Consider the following 20,140-nt stretch of genomic DNA (forward strand, 5'->3'; position numbering starts at 1 on the left):
CAACAAATGTTGGCAAGGATGTGGTGAAAAAGGAACTCTCCTACATTGCTGGTGGGAGTGCAAACTGGTCCAACCATGATGGAAAGCTGTCTGGAGGTTCCTCAGTCTACTAAAAATGGTGCTACCATATGACCTGGCAATTCCACTCCCAGGGATCTACCCAAAGGACACAAAAACATTGATCCAAAAGACCATCTGTACACCTATGTTTATTGCAGCACTATTTACAATATGTGAAACTTGGAAACAACCCAAATGCCCAAAAATAGATGACTGGATCAAGAAGATGTGCCATATATACACAATGGAATATTATTCAGCCATCAAAAAGATAAACTCATGCCATTTGCAGCAATATGGATGGAACTAGAATGAATTATGCTCAGTGAAATAAGCCAGAAGGAAAAAGAAAAATATTGGATGATTTCACTTATAGCAGGAATATAGGGGAACCCAACGAGACATCCGTGTAAAAAAATAATAACAGTACAAAACACAACAAAGCAAAAAAGGGAAATTATAAATCAGAAACATACTGCAGGGGAGGAGGAGGGAGAGGGATCAGAAGGAGGGAGGGAGGAGCACAGGGGACTGAGGTGATGGTGCATGGGTGCATTGGTGAAGGAAACTCTATGGGGACTACACCTGAGGGGTGGGGGAAAGCAATTATTGTTTAAAAATGAACAACGATGTAAAAATTGAAAAAATAAATAAAAAATAAAGTTTGGGCTCCATGAGAGAGTGAGAAGAAGTTACTCTGGAGAAAGAGGATAAAAGACATTTTAAGTTTCTTTGCTAGGAGTAGCTATCATTCTTGACCAAGAGTGACACTCCACACCTGCCACCAACTTAAAGAAAAACAAATAATACTAAACCTATCATGCCCCAAACACAATGAAGAAAATAAATGAACATACATTCCTAGGAGATAAAGAACATCTGAACACAAAATTGAACAGCTGAAAGAGAAGATTAGAAGTCCAGAATCCAATATAAAGAACATAGAATTTAATTTGAGGACCTAATAGACAAAGATTTTAGAATAATAAACAAAAAAAATTCCCAATGACATTCTAGTATTTCAAACAAAGAAATCAGTTCCAGGGTCTTAGAACAGAGATCCAGGAACAACAACAAAAAAGAATTCTTCACTAAAGGAATTGAAGATATTTTTAGAAGCACTCAAATCCAGAAAGAAATATGTGGAGACTAAACAAAATGCTTCTGAATAATTCCTGAATCAGTGATGAAATCAAAGAAGAAATTTTTTAAAATTATCTGAAGATTAATGAAAACAAGGTCCAAGCTACCAGTGCTATGAGATATACAAAAAGTGGTATTAAAAGGAAGAACGTAGTAATGAGTGAGGTGTTTCAACATGGAAAAGTCAATCAACATAATTCACCACACTGGAAAAGAATAAAGATATAATCTTGTATATCACTAGATTCTGAAAATGCATTTGAACAGATTGAACACACTTTTATGATGAAAATCCTGAAAAACTGGTGATAATTGGAACATATCTTATCATAATAGAAGTCATATATGTCAAATCCATAGTGAAGACCATTCTGAATGGTGAAAATTGAGCACTCTTCCTTTAAGATTTGGTACAAATACAGGTTGTCCACTTTCACCACTACTATTCAAGATAGTATTAGAATTCCTAACTAGAGCAATTAGGTAAGAGAAGGATATAAAAAAAATCCAAACTGAGGAAAAGGAGGTGAAATTATTTTTATTGATGACATCATGATATTAAAGATTGAATCCTAAAGATTCCACTGAAAAACTAAAAATTCAAACAGAAAATCAGTTCAACAAAGTGGCAAGTGATAAAATCAAAACAAAAATCAGTTGCCTTACTTTATGAAAACAATGACTTAGAAAAGGGGGAAATTAAGAAAATGATTCCATTTATAGTCAAAACAAAAAAACAATAAATAGGAGCAAACCTAACAATGGTAGTGAAGGAACTATATAAATAAAACTATAAAACATTGTTAAAAGAAATAGGAGACATTAAGAAATGGAAAGCTATTCCCTGCTAATGGATTGGAAATATCAACATTGTCAAAATGGCCTTCTATCCAAAACACTGTACAGACTCAATGCAATCTTTATAAAAACTTCAATGACATTCTTCAAAAAAATAGAACAAACATTACTGAATGTAATATGGAATCACAAAAGACCTGGAATAGCCAAAGCAACCCTGACAAAAAATAAGAGTGGTGGCATCACACTTTCAGTTTTCAAACTATCTATAAATACATAATAATAAAACAGCATGCTACTGGAACACAAAATGATGCACTGAAAATGGAATAGAATTGAGAACCCAGAAATAATCCAACTAATATGGGCAGCTAATCTATGACGAGGGAGCCAAAAACATACATTGGAGTGAGGAAAATCTCTTCAATGAGTGGTTTGGGAAAACTGGACAGTCACATGCAATTGAATGGAATTAGATCATTATGTTACATCACATACAAAATCAACTGAAAATAGATGAGACTTGTATATAAGATTTGAAATCACAAAATACTTAGAAGAAAACATAAGCAACACATTTAATGGCACTTAAGCTTCAGTGTTGTCTTTGTGGATACACTCCAGCAGCTAAGAAAACAAAAGAGAATACAGACAATTTGGACTACAACAAACTAAAAGGCTTCTGAACAGTAAAAGAAACCACAACCAAAACAAGAAGACACCTTAATGAATGGGAGAAAATATTTGTACAGCATACATCTGATAGCCAAGATCTACAAAGAACTCACGTAACTCAACAAAAAGTAAACAAATAACCTAATGAAAAAAAGGGCAGAAGAGCTAAATAGATACTTCTCCATGGAATATATACAGGTGGCCAACAAGCACATTAAAATATTCATATTATCACTTACAGTTAGAGAAATGTAAATCAAGAGCACCTGAGTTCCCACCTCACTTGTGAGAATAGTCCATACATAAAAGAACAAAAGATCAAGTGCCAGTGGGGATATGACATGGAGATAAAGAAATCCTCTTACACTGTTGGTGGAAATGTAGACTGGTCCAATCCCTGTAGAAAATAGTATGGATTTTTCTCAAAAGATTAAAAATGTATCCACCATATGATCAACAATTCCACGCATAGGTGCCTACCTGAAATATACAAAATTAGTATACTAATTCAAAAGGAAACTTGGACACATTGCAGATATATTTACAACTGCCAAGTTAGGAAACAAGAATACCAATGCAGATGAGTGGATCAATAAGATGAGGTATATATATACACAATGAAATATTACTCAACCATAAAAAGCATACAAAGTCATGCCATTTGTGACAATATAAATGGATCTGGAATGGATCATGTGAAGCAAAATAAGCCAGAAGAAGAAAGACAGATGCCAGATGATGTCAGTTATATGGAATATAGAATAACCAAACAAGTCAAACTCAAAACAAACCCTTTAAAACTCACTACAGAACTGAGGCATTCAGAGGGAGAGTAAAAAGTGGAGGCGTGAGAACAAAATTGGGAGGGAGCACAGTGGACTATGGAGGTTGACTATGTGCGCTTTGGTTCTGGGAACCCAATGGTGATAATACCTGAAAAGGTAGAAAATAAATACATTAAAAGATACATAAATTTTTCTGTTTTCACATTAATTAGCAAGTTAAACCAGTTTTAAATATAAAGTAGAGTGATTCAATTTCTAACCATTTTCCTTAAGACTTGGGGTGAATCTATCCCAGCTTGTGAATGACCAACATCATACTTTCCTTCTAGTATTGTATCTATTTCCTGGACAGGAAAGAAAAGTTGTGCTATGTGAATTCTTTCAACTTTAGTTCTTTTCACTCTTTTTTTTTTCTTTTTTTAAATATTTTATTTTATATAATTCTTACATCATTTTTCATTTTTGCACAACGTATGCATTTTCATTTTGGTTATATTCCCCATACAAGTCCCCCCACTTATTTTGGCTCTAATCCCTCTTCTCCTCCTGCCCCCCACCCACTGTAGTGTGTTTCTGGTTTATAGTTACTTGTTAATTTTGATTTTTTTCTTTATTATAATTAGTCTTTTTCCTGGTCCCTAATTTAGGTTTTCTAAATTCTTGCTATGAATGAGACCATCCCATATTTTTCTTTTTCTTTCTAGCTTATTTCACTGAGTATGATCCCTTCCAGCTCCATCCACGTTGCTGCAAATTGCATGAATTTATCTTTTTTGATTGCTGATAGCAGCATTATTTACAATAGCTAAGCTATGGAAACAGCCCATATGCCCAAATATAGATGACTGAATCAAGAAGATGTGGTACATATACACAATGGAATATTACTCAGCAATCTTTTCACTCTTTCAACCTCTGCATATGTGGAAAAATTTGGTTGCTTTACATTTGCATACATGACATGCTAACTTAAACCATTTGCCAGAAAATAAGGCATATAAATTTTAAGAGAGTATTTGCCTGAGTTTCAGTTATTGGGAGTTTATAAGAAATAAAACAACATCTTATTAAATATTTGGTTATACTTGATATTTTTTGGTTTAGTTTAATAACCCCTGTGCATATATCATTTTAATTTAATATGAAATGTGTTTCTCTTTTCTCATCCAAAGCTGTCTCCATGACTTCATTCTATTACTAAAACTATTCCTCCCATATACACTCTTTCAAGTCCCTGAGGATGGATCTTGGATGTACCTTTATCTTTTAGGAATTTTCATTCTTTTCAAATGCCAGATCACTTACTTCAATAGAGTATTGGAATTTGATTAGGCACTATGTTAGAACCTTGACAGTGCTGGAATAAATCATCATGGTATTCTGGCAAGATTCTCACAGAATTCTTCACAAAGAAACTCCTAAGTTACAAAATATCTATGATTTATTCAGAAAGTGAATTGTGAATACTGAAGGTAAATCTCTGAAAGCTTTTTTGGCCATTTCATCCTGAATTTTGAAGTGAAAGGAAACCCTCAAACTCTTCCTTTCTGTGTTTGATATACTAGACAACAATTGTATACATAGTTGGTGGTCTTTGGAATAATTTTTATTGAATCTATCCATGTAAGTCTTTGCTCTTTCATAATTTTCTGAAACCAAAAAAACAAAAAGAAAAAAAATAACATTTTTGATAATTTTTAAATTATATTTAAGTCAACTTTCAGTGGCTATAAAAAAGCTTTATTGGAACATGATATATGCTTTTATATATTATCTCTGGTTGCTTTCACTACAATGATAGTATTTGGTACTTGCAATAAAGATGTTAGAACTCATGAAATATAACATGTTCACTTTTTTGCCTTTACCAAAAAAAAAAAAGTGCTAACCCTGCTCTAAAACTACGTAATTTCCTCTGACTTCTTCCATGGCTAGTCTCAGAGTGCATTAATTAAAATGCACTCTACTGAGAGAAGTGTTTGGTAGTTTTTGGAATAATTGTTATTGAAACCTTCCATGTAAATCTCTGTTGTTTTATAATTTTCTATATATCTGGGAGTAAAACGGTATGTGGCTTATTCAAGGAGAAGAATGTCTAATAAGTTTTACAATTATTGTCAGTGATTTAACAATAAGGAATAAAAGAAAAACTCTATTTTTTTTAAATTATGATGTATATAAAACAAATCTTAAAATCCAAGACACTCCATTCTTAAGAAAATCATTAATTTACCCTATCTTCACTTATTTTAACTCCATAATACACTTCAAAACCATAATGTATATAAATATATATGTGTATCCTAGTTATATCAATATATATATGATGAATTATATATCTGATATGGGACATGTAAAGTTTTCAAAACATAACAAAGCTTTATTACTTTTACTAACATCGGAGAGGCTAGATTTGGAAAATCATTGCATTTTTGGTAACTGAAGAATCAGCAAGATTCTAATAAAATATGGAATTAAGTCAAAAACACAAAGTTAGATAAAAATATAAGATTAGAAGGGTAAAGTAAGAAAGTAAGCAATGTAAAACCATCATTTTTAAGCCATTATCAGGATGTAATTCTCCATATCTTATCCTATCCAAAATTTCTACATGTCAGGACAACAAAAATGTACTATTCCAAATCTCAGTACTTCAGAAAACCTTAACATATGGAAAACTTCATGCTATTGCCAATGGCCTAACCAGACACTGTTCATGTGCTACCCAAACTTATGGCTTTGGATTCCTTCACTACTTTTCCCAGTGGCTGACCTCAGAAACCACATCAACGTTGTTCCTCATCTACAATCAACTCCTAGGGTGGCTAGTAAAGTTGTGTATCATGCCCTTGAGTTCTCCCTCTCTGCTTACAGTTCTAGGCCACTCTGCTTGCTCTTAGAAAATGCTCTTGAGTGGCACAAGGGGCTAAGTCTCAGCACTATGAAGCTATCCACAGCCACTGCAGCATGAATTTGATCCCTAGTCAGGGAGCTAACCCACATGGCACAGGAAACCTCTCCTGTCTCACCCACTGCTCCCCCCAGCAGTGTATTTCATTAGATCTGCCTGTCCTGATCCCCATTCTGTCTCTTGTGAATCCTCTCACACCCCACACCACACCTCTGACCTACACCCCAGCTCTTGTATGCATAAATAAATTTTATAAATCTTAAAAAAAAAGAAAATGCTCTTGAAGTTCTACCAATATTGTTTCTCATCACCTCTTCACACATAGGACATTCACTTTTGGACATCCTCCGAGACTCATCTCGAAAACCTGGAGACAATTTCAGATTTCTTAGATGTGTCTCTTATGAATATTTAATAAATCATTATGATTTCTCAAATGTTTGCCAATGACGAAATTTGATACACTACTTACTGTAAAGGCTGTATATACTATTTATAGTGACCAGAGTATGATACTAAAGCCAGTAGGGCTATCCTCCAAGGAATCTGTTTCTAAACACTTGGCAACTATATTTTCTTAGTCATTATGGTACTGCTTCCACCTTTGTGTGCATTCACATGGGGTTTCAACTTGTATCTACTCCAGCAGAGAAAATATGATTTTCCCATGCAACCATACCAGAGAAAAGGCACCAGTGTTAGATTTGACTTGAGAGCTATTGGCATGAGCCAATAGCACACAGCCCTTTTAGAGACATCAGGAACGGGCTGACAGTGCATTTTACAGGCCATATCAGAGGCAGGGAGAGAGGCAGATGCAGCAGTCAGGTTGCAGCCTGAAGTGAAGATCAGATGCAAAAGTCTCCAGAGGCCTGTATCCTGATGTACCTCTCGGAGGAAGCCTTTCTGGAAGAAGGTCCTAGTGAGTCTGAAAATCCCTAGCCCTCTCAAACCTCAGCTTGTATCCCTTCCAGAGTGCCTGTCTTTCAAGCCTGATTAGTCCATTTGCAATTCCACTTGTTTGATTGGTGCAGGTCGAGTTCAAATGTGAATAGTCTCAAAACCCTTGAGATCCAACATGGTCTGAATGGGTCCACTGAGAGCTTGAAACTGATTGGTCTGTTTATAATTCTGATGCTGTATTCAAAACTTATTTAAAACCCCAACCCCACTATCCAGACACCACCTGTGCTGAGGTTCTGCAAGCAATTTCTGCTGCAACAACTGTTGCATGCAGCCCAGGTCAGTAAGTCAGTGCTTCTAAAGCTTAGTGCTGGCCTGCAGGCTGCACATATTGTGGGCCTCTCTCTCCAAGGCTTCCATCAGAGTCAGTCCTCAAACCCAGTTACACCCCACTGCAGCAGTAGCGCAGGACTCCTGTTTCCCTTTGACTTCAAATTATCTCTAAAATCTTCCAAAATTACACCATGCATGGTTTTCTGAGTGGCTAAAAAAGTAGGTGTCTGGAATACTAATTGTCCATTGATATATACAGGCAACAAAGGGAACCACAGCTTGAATTTGGACTGTTGAGATACAATTGAATTGAGGCAGGTCTACTGCTGATTGATTTTTTTACCTTCATTTCTTCATGGCACTTATCACCTGACCCACTATGCTAAAACTTCTTAAAAGGAGTAGCCAGGTCTACTTCACTGCTATTGGAATCACCAAGTGAATGACTTGTATGGTTAATTAATTAATAAAAAATTCATGGAGCTGGGAGCTAGTAGTGATTGTGCCTGATTAAAGGATATGTACAATTTGGGTCTCTTTATACTCTTGACATGTGTATGAGTAAATTTTAAACTCCATGAATGTTGGTGATATATGGTGTGAATGCCTGTGCATAGTTTGTTGCTGTCAAATGCTCTGATTTGAGATGAAATGAAAAAATTGGTAAGGTTGCTATATTAAGGATGAGGAGCAGGAAGAAAAAATCAAAATCAACAAACAACTACAAACCAGAGACACACTATGGAGGGTGGGGGTGGGGAAAGGAAGAATTGGGGTCAAAATAAGGGGGTTGCAATTGTATGGGGAATATAAAAATAAAATTAAAAAAATACAAAAAAAAGAATAATAAGCAATATCAATTACACAGAAATGTAGGGAGTGAGAATGGCTCATATTAAGAAAAAATAGAAACAACAAATGCTAGCAAGGATGTGGTGAAAAAGGAACTCTTTTACATGCTGGTAGGAATGGAAACTGGCCCAGCCTCTGTGGATGGCTATGTGGAGTTTCCTCAAAACTAAAAATGGACCTACCACATGATCTTGTGACTCCACTCCTAGGAATCTACACAACACAAAACCCTGATTTGAAAGGAATCCTGCACTCTTATGTTTATTACAGCATTATTTACAATAGCTAAGATATGGAAACCATCTAACTAACTGCCCCAAAACAGATGAATGGATCAAGAAGATGTGGTACTCAAGAATAAAAAAAGATAAACTAATGCCATTTGTGGATGGCAACATGGATGCAGCTGGAAGGGAATATGATAGGCGACATAAGTCAGAAGGAAAAAAGATAAAATATCAGATGGTTTCACTTACATGTGGAATATGGAGAAACCAAACAAAAGGTCAGGTAAAAGAAAAATTTGCAAACTGATCATAGATCTGAGGCACACAGCAGGGGAGGGAGAGGAGAAGGGTAAAAGCAGGGGAGGGAAAAGCACAAGGGACTATGGTGATGGGCCACATGTGGTAGTGGCAGAATTATGGCGACTACACCTGAGGTGAAAAAAAATCAAGTACTGTCCAAAAATTAACAATGCCATATGAAAATAAATAAATAAATTTTAAAAAGAAAGAAAGAAATGTGAGGAGATGTAAATTCCCAGGGATGATGTAATGGGTAAAGAATATTTATAGTTACAGTCATATTTACTAGTAAAATAATCAAACCAGTGACTATTCTGATATTGTATTTAGGGACAAACTTAATAAAAAGGAGAGGATGATTTAAAAAAAATATATTAGGTAAGCTATAGTGAGAGGAATTAAAATAGTAAACTAGGCTGAAATTGAATATGAATGACTGTAGTCTAGTTCAGATTGACTCCAAATTCTCATGCTGAGTAGTGAGACTGTGACAAATAATTTATGTCCTTAATCTCATATTCCTCCTCTATAAAATTGCTATCATCAGTGAATTTCCCACATCTCTTATAAACATTAAGTGAAGCCATATTCAATCAGGAAGGTAATTTGTAAGTAAAAAATGTAGAAACAAATTGCATCATTAAGTATGGTTAGAAAGGAATATGGTAGTATTTTAATCCTTGATATGCTGTACACCTGCAAATTTTACAGTAGATGAAATGTGAACAGAAGCAAAGGAGGGAGAGAAATGTAGAACTTAATGAACAGGGACCTTACATTTTAAAATTAATTCAGTGTATTTTGGTTCTTAATTGTTTAGTATTCTTTATCCTCAGCAATTTCACCTGAAAAATAGGATTAATTTTAGCACCTACCTCATAAAGATATTTCTGAGAATTAAGCAACACATATAAAGCTTTTGGCACATGCATACACTAAATGTAGAAGTAATTAATGACATTACTATAATTATTATTAAACAGGACAAGTTACATTAGAATTAGCCCCAACATACCTTTCAAGCTTCTGAAAGTTTTTGGCAGATGAAATAAAAAGTGGAAATTGCTTAGAGAACTCTCACATAAGGCATGGTAGAAATCTCTCTTATTAAAAAAAAAAAAAAAAGTTGACACAAGGAAACTTTTTTTTTTAAGGATTTATTTATGTATGTATACAAGAACTGAGTTGGGGGGGGCAGTGAGAGGATTCACCAGAGACAGAGCGGGGAACAGAGCAGGCAGATTGGCTGAAATACACGGGTAAGGGGAGCAGTGGGCGAGTCAGGAGAGGTCTGCTGCTCCACGTGGGTTAGCTCCCTGGCTGGGATCCAACCTGTGCTGCAGTGGCTGCGGATTGCTTCATAGTGCTGAGACTTAACCCCTTAGGCCACCGGGGAGGTCCCACAAGGAAACACTCTTAAGAAGAATTCTTTTTGATACTACAACAACAAATGATCCCAGGTAATCACCCTGGGAAAATAAGGAATATAAAGTATGAGTCCTCTTTCTGAGACTTATCTCAGTGGGGAGGGGAGAGGAAGGATCTGAGTTCAGAGGCTGATTAGAAACTGACTAAAGCATACATAAATCCATGAGGTTGGTTGTCAAGGAGCTTTAATAAAAGGATGGTGGCTACCATGAACCAACATATATGCCATATTTCCAAAGCAAGAATCCAAGATTAAACATCACATGTGAATTTTTAACTTAAAGAACTAGGTCAGCTATGCAGAACTAAGGACTATGTTGGTATAACGTGCAGTTCTAGTGTTACATCTATCACTGAGTCTCTCATTCTGGAATTTTACCTTGGCAACCAACTTACTTATTACTAACTGTAAATCACTTGAAAGCTTAGCCATTGGATATGGGACATTCCAATGTCTGCCTAAGAGAGGTAGCCATAGCTCTGTGGTTTAACATTCAGGCTGAAGTGCCAGGCTGCCTGGGTTTGAATTAACTTTGGTTTCTCACTAATAATCAGCTATGACTGGAGTCAATCACTTACCTTTTATGTGCCTCTTCTGTAAAATATAAATGACATGCAGGTTTTTAAAAAAAATATTTTTAGTAATGTGAGGTTTATAAAACGCTTCAAATAGTGTCACAGAGTAAACCCTCAATAAACATTGACTATTATCATTACATGAAATTATTTTCCTAATGCAGCAGTTCTTAAAATTTAGTTGCATGGGAATAATCTGGAAAGCAAGTTAACACACAGACCCCCTAGTTCCAGTCCTGCAAGTTCTGTTTCAGTGAGTCTGGAGTGGTTTTGCATCTTCAGCAAGGTCCAGGGGGTTGTTGATGATGCTACTTGCTGAGAGCCTCTGCCCCAAATCATTCACTCCAAGTTCTTATCAAAGACTTTAAGACAGTATAACTAAGGGGTTGGAGAGGGTCATTGCAGTTAGATAAGTCAGTGTTTCTGAGTCAAAGTATTGGACGCCCTGTCTACAGATGCAGGAGTTACTAAATTATTGAGTGATAGCAGAAGATTCTGGAAATTATCTTCATGGAGCCGGGTTGGGGGATAAAGAAGAATGCATGCCAAACATAAAACAACAGCATTATTATTGTCACTTTCAGGAGAGCAGTTTCTTCAGCTGGGCTAAACAGAAATTTGAAACTGCAGTTATCACAGGTTATCATCACTACCTCTTGACCTTCAAACAGAACTTTGAGGAGCCATGGACCCGAAGGCAGTCCGTGGTGATTAAAGAAAGCCCTAAACCAAAAAGGCCAACGTGCCAACAAGTGGGTATCAATATGGATTTGAACGTGCCCACACTGAAACTGTCCTGCTCGACCTACCGGACTTGTCTGGAGAAATCCCAGGGATTAGAAATCAAAGAGGAAACAGAAGGCTATCAAACGTCACCACACTCTCAGAATTAGAGGAGGTTGGCAGGCATTTATTATCCCTGTGCGCTGAGCCTGGCGGAGCATACACCAAAAGTTAACGTCATTTTTTCATATGCCTGTTGGCCATTTGCATTTCCTTTTCAGAGAAGTTTCTTTTTAGCTCTTCTGCCCATTGTTTGACTGGATTATTTTCTTAGTTTTTGTTGAGTCTCATCAGCTCTTTGTAGATTTTTGTGATCAGTCCTTTATCGTTAGTGTTGTGTGCAAAAATTTTCTCCTAGTCAGTGGGGTCTCTCTTTGTTTTTGTTATTGTCTCTTCTGCTGTGCAGAAGCTCTTTAATTTGATGTAGTTCCAGCTGTTTATCTTTGCCTTCACTATCACTGCTTTGGGTGATGTGTCTGTAAACATGTTTTGATGTGCATGTCACGTAGAGTTTTGCCTGTATTTATTACTATGTATTTTATGGTTTCAGGTCTTATGTCTAGTTCTTTAATCCATTTTGAGTTGATTTTTGTGTATGGTGAGAGGTAGTGGTCAAGCTTCATTCTTTTGCATGTAGTGACCCAGTTTTCCCAGCACCATTTATTGAATAAACTTTCTTTGCTCCAATGCATAGTCTTTGCTCATTTGTCAAAGATTAGTTGATCATAAATCTGTGGGTTTATTTCTGGATTTTCTATTTGATTCCATTGGTCTGTGTGTCTGTTCTTGTTCCAATACCACACAATTTTGATGATCATGGCTTTGTATCACTTGTAATCAGGGAAATGCAAATCAAAACTACCATGAGATACCATCCTACACCAGTGAGAATGGCACATATTAAAATAACTAGCAACAACAAATGTTGGCGAGGGTGTGGAGAAAAAGGAACTCTCCTGCACTGTTGGTGGGAGTGCAAACTGGTCCAACCACTATGGAGAGCTGTGTGGAGATGTCTGGACCCACTAAACATAGAGCTTCCATATGATCCAGCAATTCCACTCCTAGGTATTGACCCAAAGGACACAGAAACATCAATTCCAAAGAACACCTGCACCCCTATGTTTATAGCAGCACTGTTTACAATAGCTAAGCTTTGGAAACAACCCAAATGCCCAAAAATAGATGACTGGATCAAGAAGATGTGGTACACATACACCATGGAATATTACTCAGCATTCAAAAAAGATAAACACATGCAATTTGCAGCAACATGGATGGCGCTGGAAGGGATCATGCTCAGCGAAATAAGTCAAAAAGAAAAAGAAAAATACCGGATGGTCTCACTCATAGCAGGAATCTAGAAAACTTAAATAAGGGACCAGGAAAATGAATAACTATAAGAAAGTGAAAATCAAAATCAACAAAAACTATGAACCAGAGACACTTTTTGGGAGGTGGGGGGCGGGAGGGGAGGGATTGGGGTCAAAATGGGGGGGTTGCAATTGTATGGGGAATATAAAAATAAAATTTATTAAAAAAATAAAATATAAAAGGTTCTTCGTTTGCTCTGCTTATCCTTAGGTAACATCATCTTACATGAAATGCTATTTACATAATAAAGCTAACTAAATATTGGGAAAAAGAAAAGGTTAACGTCATCCCCGCTCCCCCTTCCCTCCCTCGCTCCAACTGGCCCGGCGATCGCGAGCTGCTGAGCGGCGGGACTCCGGATGCCGCCGGCAGCACGAGCCCGCGGGTCAGCTGTGTTAAGCGGTGACGCGGGGTCTGGCCTTTCCTGGGAAGGGAACTTACCTGCTCCCGGCGCGGAGAGGTTCGGCGTGGAAACGCAGCGAGTACCGGGCGGGGGCTGGCGCTGCGCGGCGGGGTCGGGGTCGGGGGCTCCTGGAGAGGAAAGAGGTTCGCGGTCTGGGCAGGGGAATGTGGGGTCGGCTAAAGCAAATGAAAGAGTTACCTCCTCCGTAGCTACTGCAGGTCGGAGACCTTCTGAGGAAAGATTAATCAGTACTGATGGAGACCCTTAGAGGGGACGCCTGTGATAGATTTGTCCAAAAAAGACCAATGGAGGAGAAAGTCCTGGGAGTTGGGGGGTAAAATGGAGTGACATTAATAGTTACATTTAAATTACAAGTTTGAGGAGAAATAAAGCACACTTCTGTAGAAGGGAAATTTCAAAACCTGTGCTTTACCTTTGGTTTCTCTATCAACAATTGCAATGAAGGGACACTTCGGCATAGATTTGAACACCACTTATTATAACCTGAAACTGCTGAAGAGCCTCCAGGTCTCTTGCCAGATTATTATTCCTGAGCTGCAACCCAAATGAAACAAACAAAAACTTAGCCTTGCTGACTTTGAAAGCAGAGAACTTTTCCTCTTCAGCTCTGTGGAACCCTTTTCCATTTTCTGGGAAGATTTCTGCCGATGTCCGAAGATTCAGGGCCAAGAGAGAAGAGCTCAGGTATTGTTAATTCTGCTTCTTTATATACATTTTGAAGTTTTAGCTTGTGGGAATCCACTATCTGGATGGCCTTGTAGATTCGTGAGTCTCCTTTGAATAACTCTCGTGGGCCACATCCAGAACTTCCATTTCCTAACTGAGCAAGAGAATTACTTTCATGCTGATGTTCCTTTCTTTGTCTAAAGGTAAAAAAGTTGAAATACTGTCTCTAATCATACAAATTTTATTTTAAATTGTTGTTACCAAATGTTTACAATGACAGAAGTGGTTGTGTGATTAATTCTTTACTAAATTTTAATCTGGGCTAAATCCTAATAATAATTCCATTATCTTTTTGTCTATATTGCAATATAAGCAATTCAGCATCTGTGTTATTTCTAGTGTAGATTATGGCTGAAACACAGTTGCTGGTAAGTCCAAAAGAAACCATTCTACTCCAAGGAACACCAAGATTTACAAATTATGAAGGTCACTTTTATTATGAAAAAATCATAAAGGTTTTATTGCAAAACTTTTATGATCTGAATTTGTTCTGAGAAAACTGGGTTTGAATCTTTGGGCTTGCCCCACATGTGGGTAACAGATACCATTTTTCAAAAAACTGAGCATATTTTTCCCTCTGGTTTTGCTCCCCCACCTGCAAGACAGAAGTGAAGAGGAGGGAAAGGGACCAAGGAAAGCAGCTGAGGAATATTTTAAGGGAGCAAAAGCAGACAGCTTCCTTCTTGGGACGCGTAAGCAAGAGCCACTGCAGTGTAGGTATAAGGTTCCAGCCCCTTCAGTCAGTACGTTCACTGTTGCTTGTGGTCATTATTTGGCAGGCAAGAGTGCAATGTGTCTTTTTTGGCAAGAACCTAAGGACATGGATTATTATAGCTTTTAAAAAATGTTTTTAAAGAGAGCCTAATAAAATGATAAAATGATATACACTCAATATATATGTAATGTGTTACAAAATTGAGTTTGTTCATACACACACGTGTGCATAGAAACACACATACTATATATATATACATATATATAAAAATCTGAAAGGAATAAGAAAAATGTTAATAATTATGTCTGGATAATGGGATTATGAGTAATTTTATTTCTTTTTTCTACTTATTTATAGCTTCCAAATTTTCTGTGATGCATGTGTAGTAGTTTTATAATCATTTTTTTAAACATTGGCCAAAAGGAACTAATGCATTAATAGAAAACAAGCCTATGTATATCAGTTATCACAAGATCTTCATTATGGTCTTCATTTTCTCTCTCAAATGAATCCTAAATAATAAGATTTACTGGTTTTCATTAAGAAGTATAAAGTTGTGAAAGGATTTTCACAGCAATAAGTGATCACTTGATCACAAAGCTCTATGGATTTTAAGTTTTACCGTAGATGTTATTAATGAAATGGACAATTTATGACCCTTCGGGAAGGCCTTGAGCTTATCAGAGCTGCTGTGTGCAGTCTACTTGGACTTTACTGAAATAGTTCTCACTTAAAGGTTTGATTCTTTTCAGGATAGAGATGAATGTCACAGGAATTACCTGCTTACTGGTTTCCTTCTCTCTGACCTGCCTGGTGGTCACTCCCGGGGGCAGGGCCTGTCCTGGCCACTGTGCCTGTTATGTGCCTACAGAGGTTCACTGCACCTTCCGCTACCTGACCACCGTGCCAGCCCACATCCCACCCAACGTGGAACGCATCAACTTAGGGTTTGTGGCTCTCTTGTCACCCTTTCAAGGGATTGAGCATATTGGTTACCTGTCCCCCAAACATTGTGACTTAGGTGGATTATCCACATCATTTTAATAATATTTCTCTTCTGAAGAGAGTTCATGAAAATCTTAAATTTGTGAGGGGCAATAAGAGAATTTCTCCTGGTAAACATTCAGTAGCGGAAAGTTCTAGAAACCAAATCACTCTTGATAGGTTGGTAAGTCCATGATTATAGAAAAGCTTCATGCTGGCTACATTTTTGCTGGAAAATATTTTAAAGTTAAGGTTACAATATATCAGAAAGATGACAGGGCAACTGTAAGTGTCCCCTACCTAGGTATGAAAAGTCAACTAGATCCCTTTTTGAGGCCTTTGATTTTTTATATGCATTTAAATTAATTTAATCTGTCAAAAGTTGACTTTATTTGAAAGATTCATGAAAAGGGGATGTGTGTGTGTGAACACACATGTGGTTAGACTTACTTGACATTAGTGAGCACCATTATTGCGCCAAACAGAATGGCTGGTAACGAGGATACAATTATTCATTTCTAGAAGCTACAGTTAAAGAGAAAAAGCAGATGTCAATCAGTATAATTTAATGTGAACTGTAGTAGAGCATTCAAAGTGCCTTAGGAACAATCAATAAAAATACTTAATATTAATTGTGTTCTTATTATTCTAGCATTGAGCTAACCAGGCTACATGTTATAATCCTTGTAATCTTTTTAGAGCCAGCCCTAATATTCACAAATTATAGATGGGAGAAACTCACGCACAAAATGTTCATTGAGTTTGCCTCAGGTGGCACCATAACCAGGACCCTGAGTTAATAATCATGGCCAAATTCTTTGACTTCAGAGCCCAGGCTTCTTAGCCATTACTTTATAATGATGAATCCCACCTAGGAGAATGATAGGGAAATGTCACATGAGAAATGGAAGAGGCATTTTAATAGTGTTCTCAGAGGGCTGGAGTCAAGGGTATCCCAACCTGAAGGAATAACATATTTAAATATTTGAAAATGAGAGAATATTTGGGGATATGAATGAGAAATAGACTGCAAGGATGGAGTAGAAGGTAGACCTTCTGGGCATCTGATGAATTTCAATAAGTTTGTCAGCACTAAATTATCTCCATAGAGCCTGGTGAGTAAAGGGAAATAGTTGTTTGTGTTTGTGTATGTTTTGACATTTGAACTGTAGTTGAAAAATTTAGCTAATGCTTAGAATGACATTTTTATTTCAGGTACAACAACTTGGTTAGATTGACAGAAACTGATTTTTCTGGCCTAAACAAATTGGAGTTACTACTGCTGCACAGCAATGGGATTCCCACAATCCCTGCTAAAATCTTCTCTGATTTACAGGCCCTGCAGGTGAGACGAGAGAGGGCCAGGGGCACATTAAATAGGTAATGGGTATTTCCAAAAACTATCCACTCTTACAGAATTCAAAACTTGGTATTCCTTAAATTGGAAGTAGCATTTCAATGAACTGATTTATTTCTAAATGCAGCAATATTTGGGAATTAGCATAATAAGAAATTTCTGGGGCAGATTTTGTCATATTTCAGACCAGTAGAAATAAAAGTCAATACCCAGGGACTGCTAAACCTTTAAAATTTGATCCTGAAAGTCTACTTCCAGTCATCTTCATCTAGAAATCAAATGTGGTTCCTAGAAACAATTGCTATCTTAGAAGTTAGCTTCCTATATATCAATGTACCTTTTAAACTTACTTTATTTATGCCCTGCCTGGTTCAATTTTTTTTTAAGTTCTGGGTACTTCCAAGAATGCATCAAGTATTGTAAGAATTGTGGCTCTAGTATGTGAGAGAATAAAAGGCAAAACAAATCCAGGGATAAGAACACTGGACAATAGGCAATGCAGTTGTAAAGATTATATGTTTTCTATAAGTAGGACTTGAAGGTTTCAATACAGTAACTCACAATTTATGACATCTATTAACTTTTGAATAGAAAAATTTCTTCTGAAGAACCTCATGAAGTAGATATAGTGTAAAGAAGATTAATATCCTCATAAATGATAAAGTATCAGTGTCCATAGATTTTTGACACCCTAACAGGACTGTGTAAAGCAATAGAATAGAGTCTAGGAGTCTAGGTATATGCTTTTCTTGATTTGGCTTAATTGGATTTTATTTAGAATATGTGTCTTCAGAGAATTTAGATGGAATACACACCTTTTGCAGAATTCTCTCTCTCTCTCTCTCTTTCTCTCTCTCTCTCTCTCTGAGGGATATTGAGTTTGAGATGGTACTTTCAGGTAGTATTTGGGGCAAAACTCTTCAATGATGTCAATTTAATTTTTCTTTTCTTATTAGGGAAATTGGAATTCAAGAAAGGCATTCATAACCAAAAGGACAGCTTAGGCCAAATCAGGAAATATGAGAAACCATTGTTTTTGCTAGTATTTATCTTTCTTTTCATATTTGGGAGAAAGGTATGTTTGAATCAAAACTAGAAAAGGAATTAGAGAATACTAACTCACTATTGAAATACTGAAAATTATTTTAATTTACATTCAAAATCAGTTAGAATCTTATTACTCATAATAGCCAAAAAATTTAAAACACCCCAAATGTTCATCTACTGATTGAGAAACAAAATGTGACAAAATAACAAAATAAATGTGTTCTTTTTATTCTTAGGTCTTAAAAATGAGCTATAACAAAGTCCAAAAACTTCAGAAAGATAGTTTTTATGGCCTGAGAAGCTTGACACGGTTGTACATGGACCACAATAATATTGAATTTATAAATCCAGAGGCTTTTTATGGACTCACCGTTCTCCGACTGGTACACTTAGAAGGAAATCAGCTCACGAAGCTCCATCCAGATACATTTGTCTCTCTGCGCTACCTCCAGATATTCAAAACATCTTTTATTAAATACCTATACTTGTCTGATAACTTCTTCAGCTCCCTCCCTCAAGAGATGGTCTCCTACATGTCTCATCTGGAAAGTCTCTACCTTCATGGGAACCCCTGGATCTGTGATTGCCACTTAAGATGGCTGTCTGACTGGATACAGGAGAAGCCAGGTATCATACTCTTTATGTCTTTGTTCTAATTAAACAGAGGAAACTTGCCTGGAGGTGTTTCATCTCTAAGGGGGAAAAAACCAAGATAATTTAGTTAGAGATAAAATAAAATCTAAATAATTATTCAGGAAAAAAGAATTCTCTTAATTCGTGAATTAATTTGTTGTTCATTGTTTCAGCTGTCTAGTTATCACTCCTAGCTTTTGGCAAAAATGGGAAATGAGGAATGTGTGTATGTTACTCTTCCTTACTTATGATAAATAAGCAATGCAAAACCCTTCCTTCTCATATTCATTGTAGTTATTTGGGGTGTGTGTGTGTGTGTGTGTGTGTGTGTTATCAAGAGCACCGTCTCTTTTCTAATCAGGCTTCTAGTGGAGAACTATGCTTCTAGTGTTGAGCCATGCTTCTACAGGTGGACAGACAACAGAATGTGAAATGTGCTTTGATGGGAGAGTAGAATTTGCCATAAAGAGGGCAGGAACCATTCAATCAGCAACCACTTGTCACAAACCCAGTGTGGACAAAAGGCCTCAGGGAACATAGGGATCCAAAACTGATCAGTATCCATCAAGATCCCTGCCTATTTGGCACTTACATTTTTGAGAGAAAATACACACACACAAAATGTAGTATTAATTATTAAATGCTGATTAAATAATTATTTCTGTTAGAGTCATGTAGCACTAAGTGAGGATAATTCTGAAAAATGCATGTTTAGGTAATTTTGTCATTGTGTGAGCACCATAAAGTGTCATTACACAAACCTAGATGGTATAACCTACTACATCCCTAGGGTATATGGTATAGTCAATGGTACCACTATCATATATGTGGGTCGTTATTGACTAAAACATCACTGAATGAGGCATGCCTGTAATTGAGTACTTAAGATAATGACTGAAAGAATCACATTGATTTTATCATCAAAGGGATGATCTTTTAGTTTATAAAGAGCAGTGGGGACTGGATCACTGTGCGAGGAAGAATAGGCAAGAGGTCGTACTACAGTCAAGTGTTTGTAGGTAGGAGAAAAGAGAAGACAGGTGAAATTCCTGGGTCTAGTAGAGGAGATGAAGAATTTAGAAGATGACTTTTTCTATTCTACAAAA

At 36.7% G+C, this 20,140-nt stretch overlaps 1 protein-coding gene across 1 annotated transcript in view; it reads left to right on the top strand.

Moving 5' to 3' along the window:
• The first annotated feature begins 13,509 nt into the window (after positions 1-13,509).
• The window catches only part of IGSF10 (immunoglobulin superfamily member 10), a 29,843-nt gene continuing 23,212 nt past the window's right edge, over positions 13,510-20,140 (top strand). The window contains exons 1-5 of the mRNA XM_054700733.1: positions 13,510-13,608; positions 14,178-14,256; positions 15,766-15,960; positions 17,213-17,342; positions 18,638-19,028. Coding sequence (XP_054556708.1) covers positions 15,773-15,960; positions 17,213-17,342; positions 18,638-19,028 — 709 coding nt within the window. The 5' untranslated portion in view covers positions 13,510-13,608; positions 14,178-14,256; positions 15,766-15,772. The remainder of the gene's footprint in view (positions 13,609-14,177; positions 14,257-15,765; positions 15,961-17,212; positions 17,343-18,637; positions 19,029-20,140) is intronic.

The sequence above is a fragment of the Talpa occidentalis genome, unplaced genomic scaffold, assembly GCF_014898055.3.
Source record: "Talpa occidentalis isolate TD23 unplaced genomic scaffold, MPIMG_talOcc4v2.1 talOcc4.4, whole genome shotgun sequence".
Taxonomy (NCBI): Eukaryota; Metazoa; Chordata; class Mammalia; order Eulipotyphla; family Talpidae; genus Talpa; species Talpa occidentalis.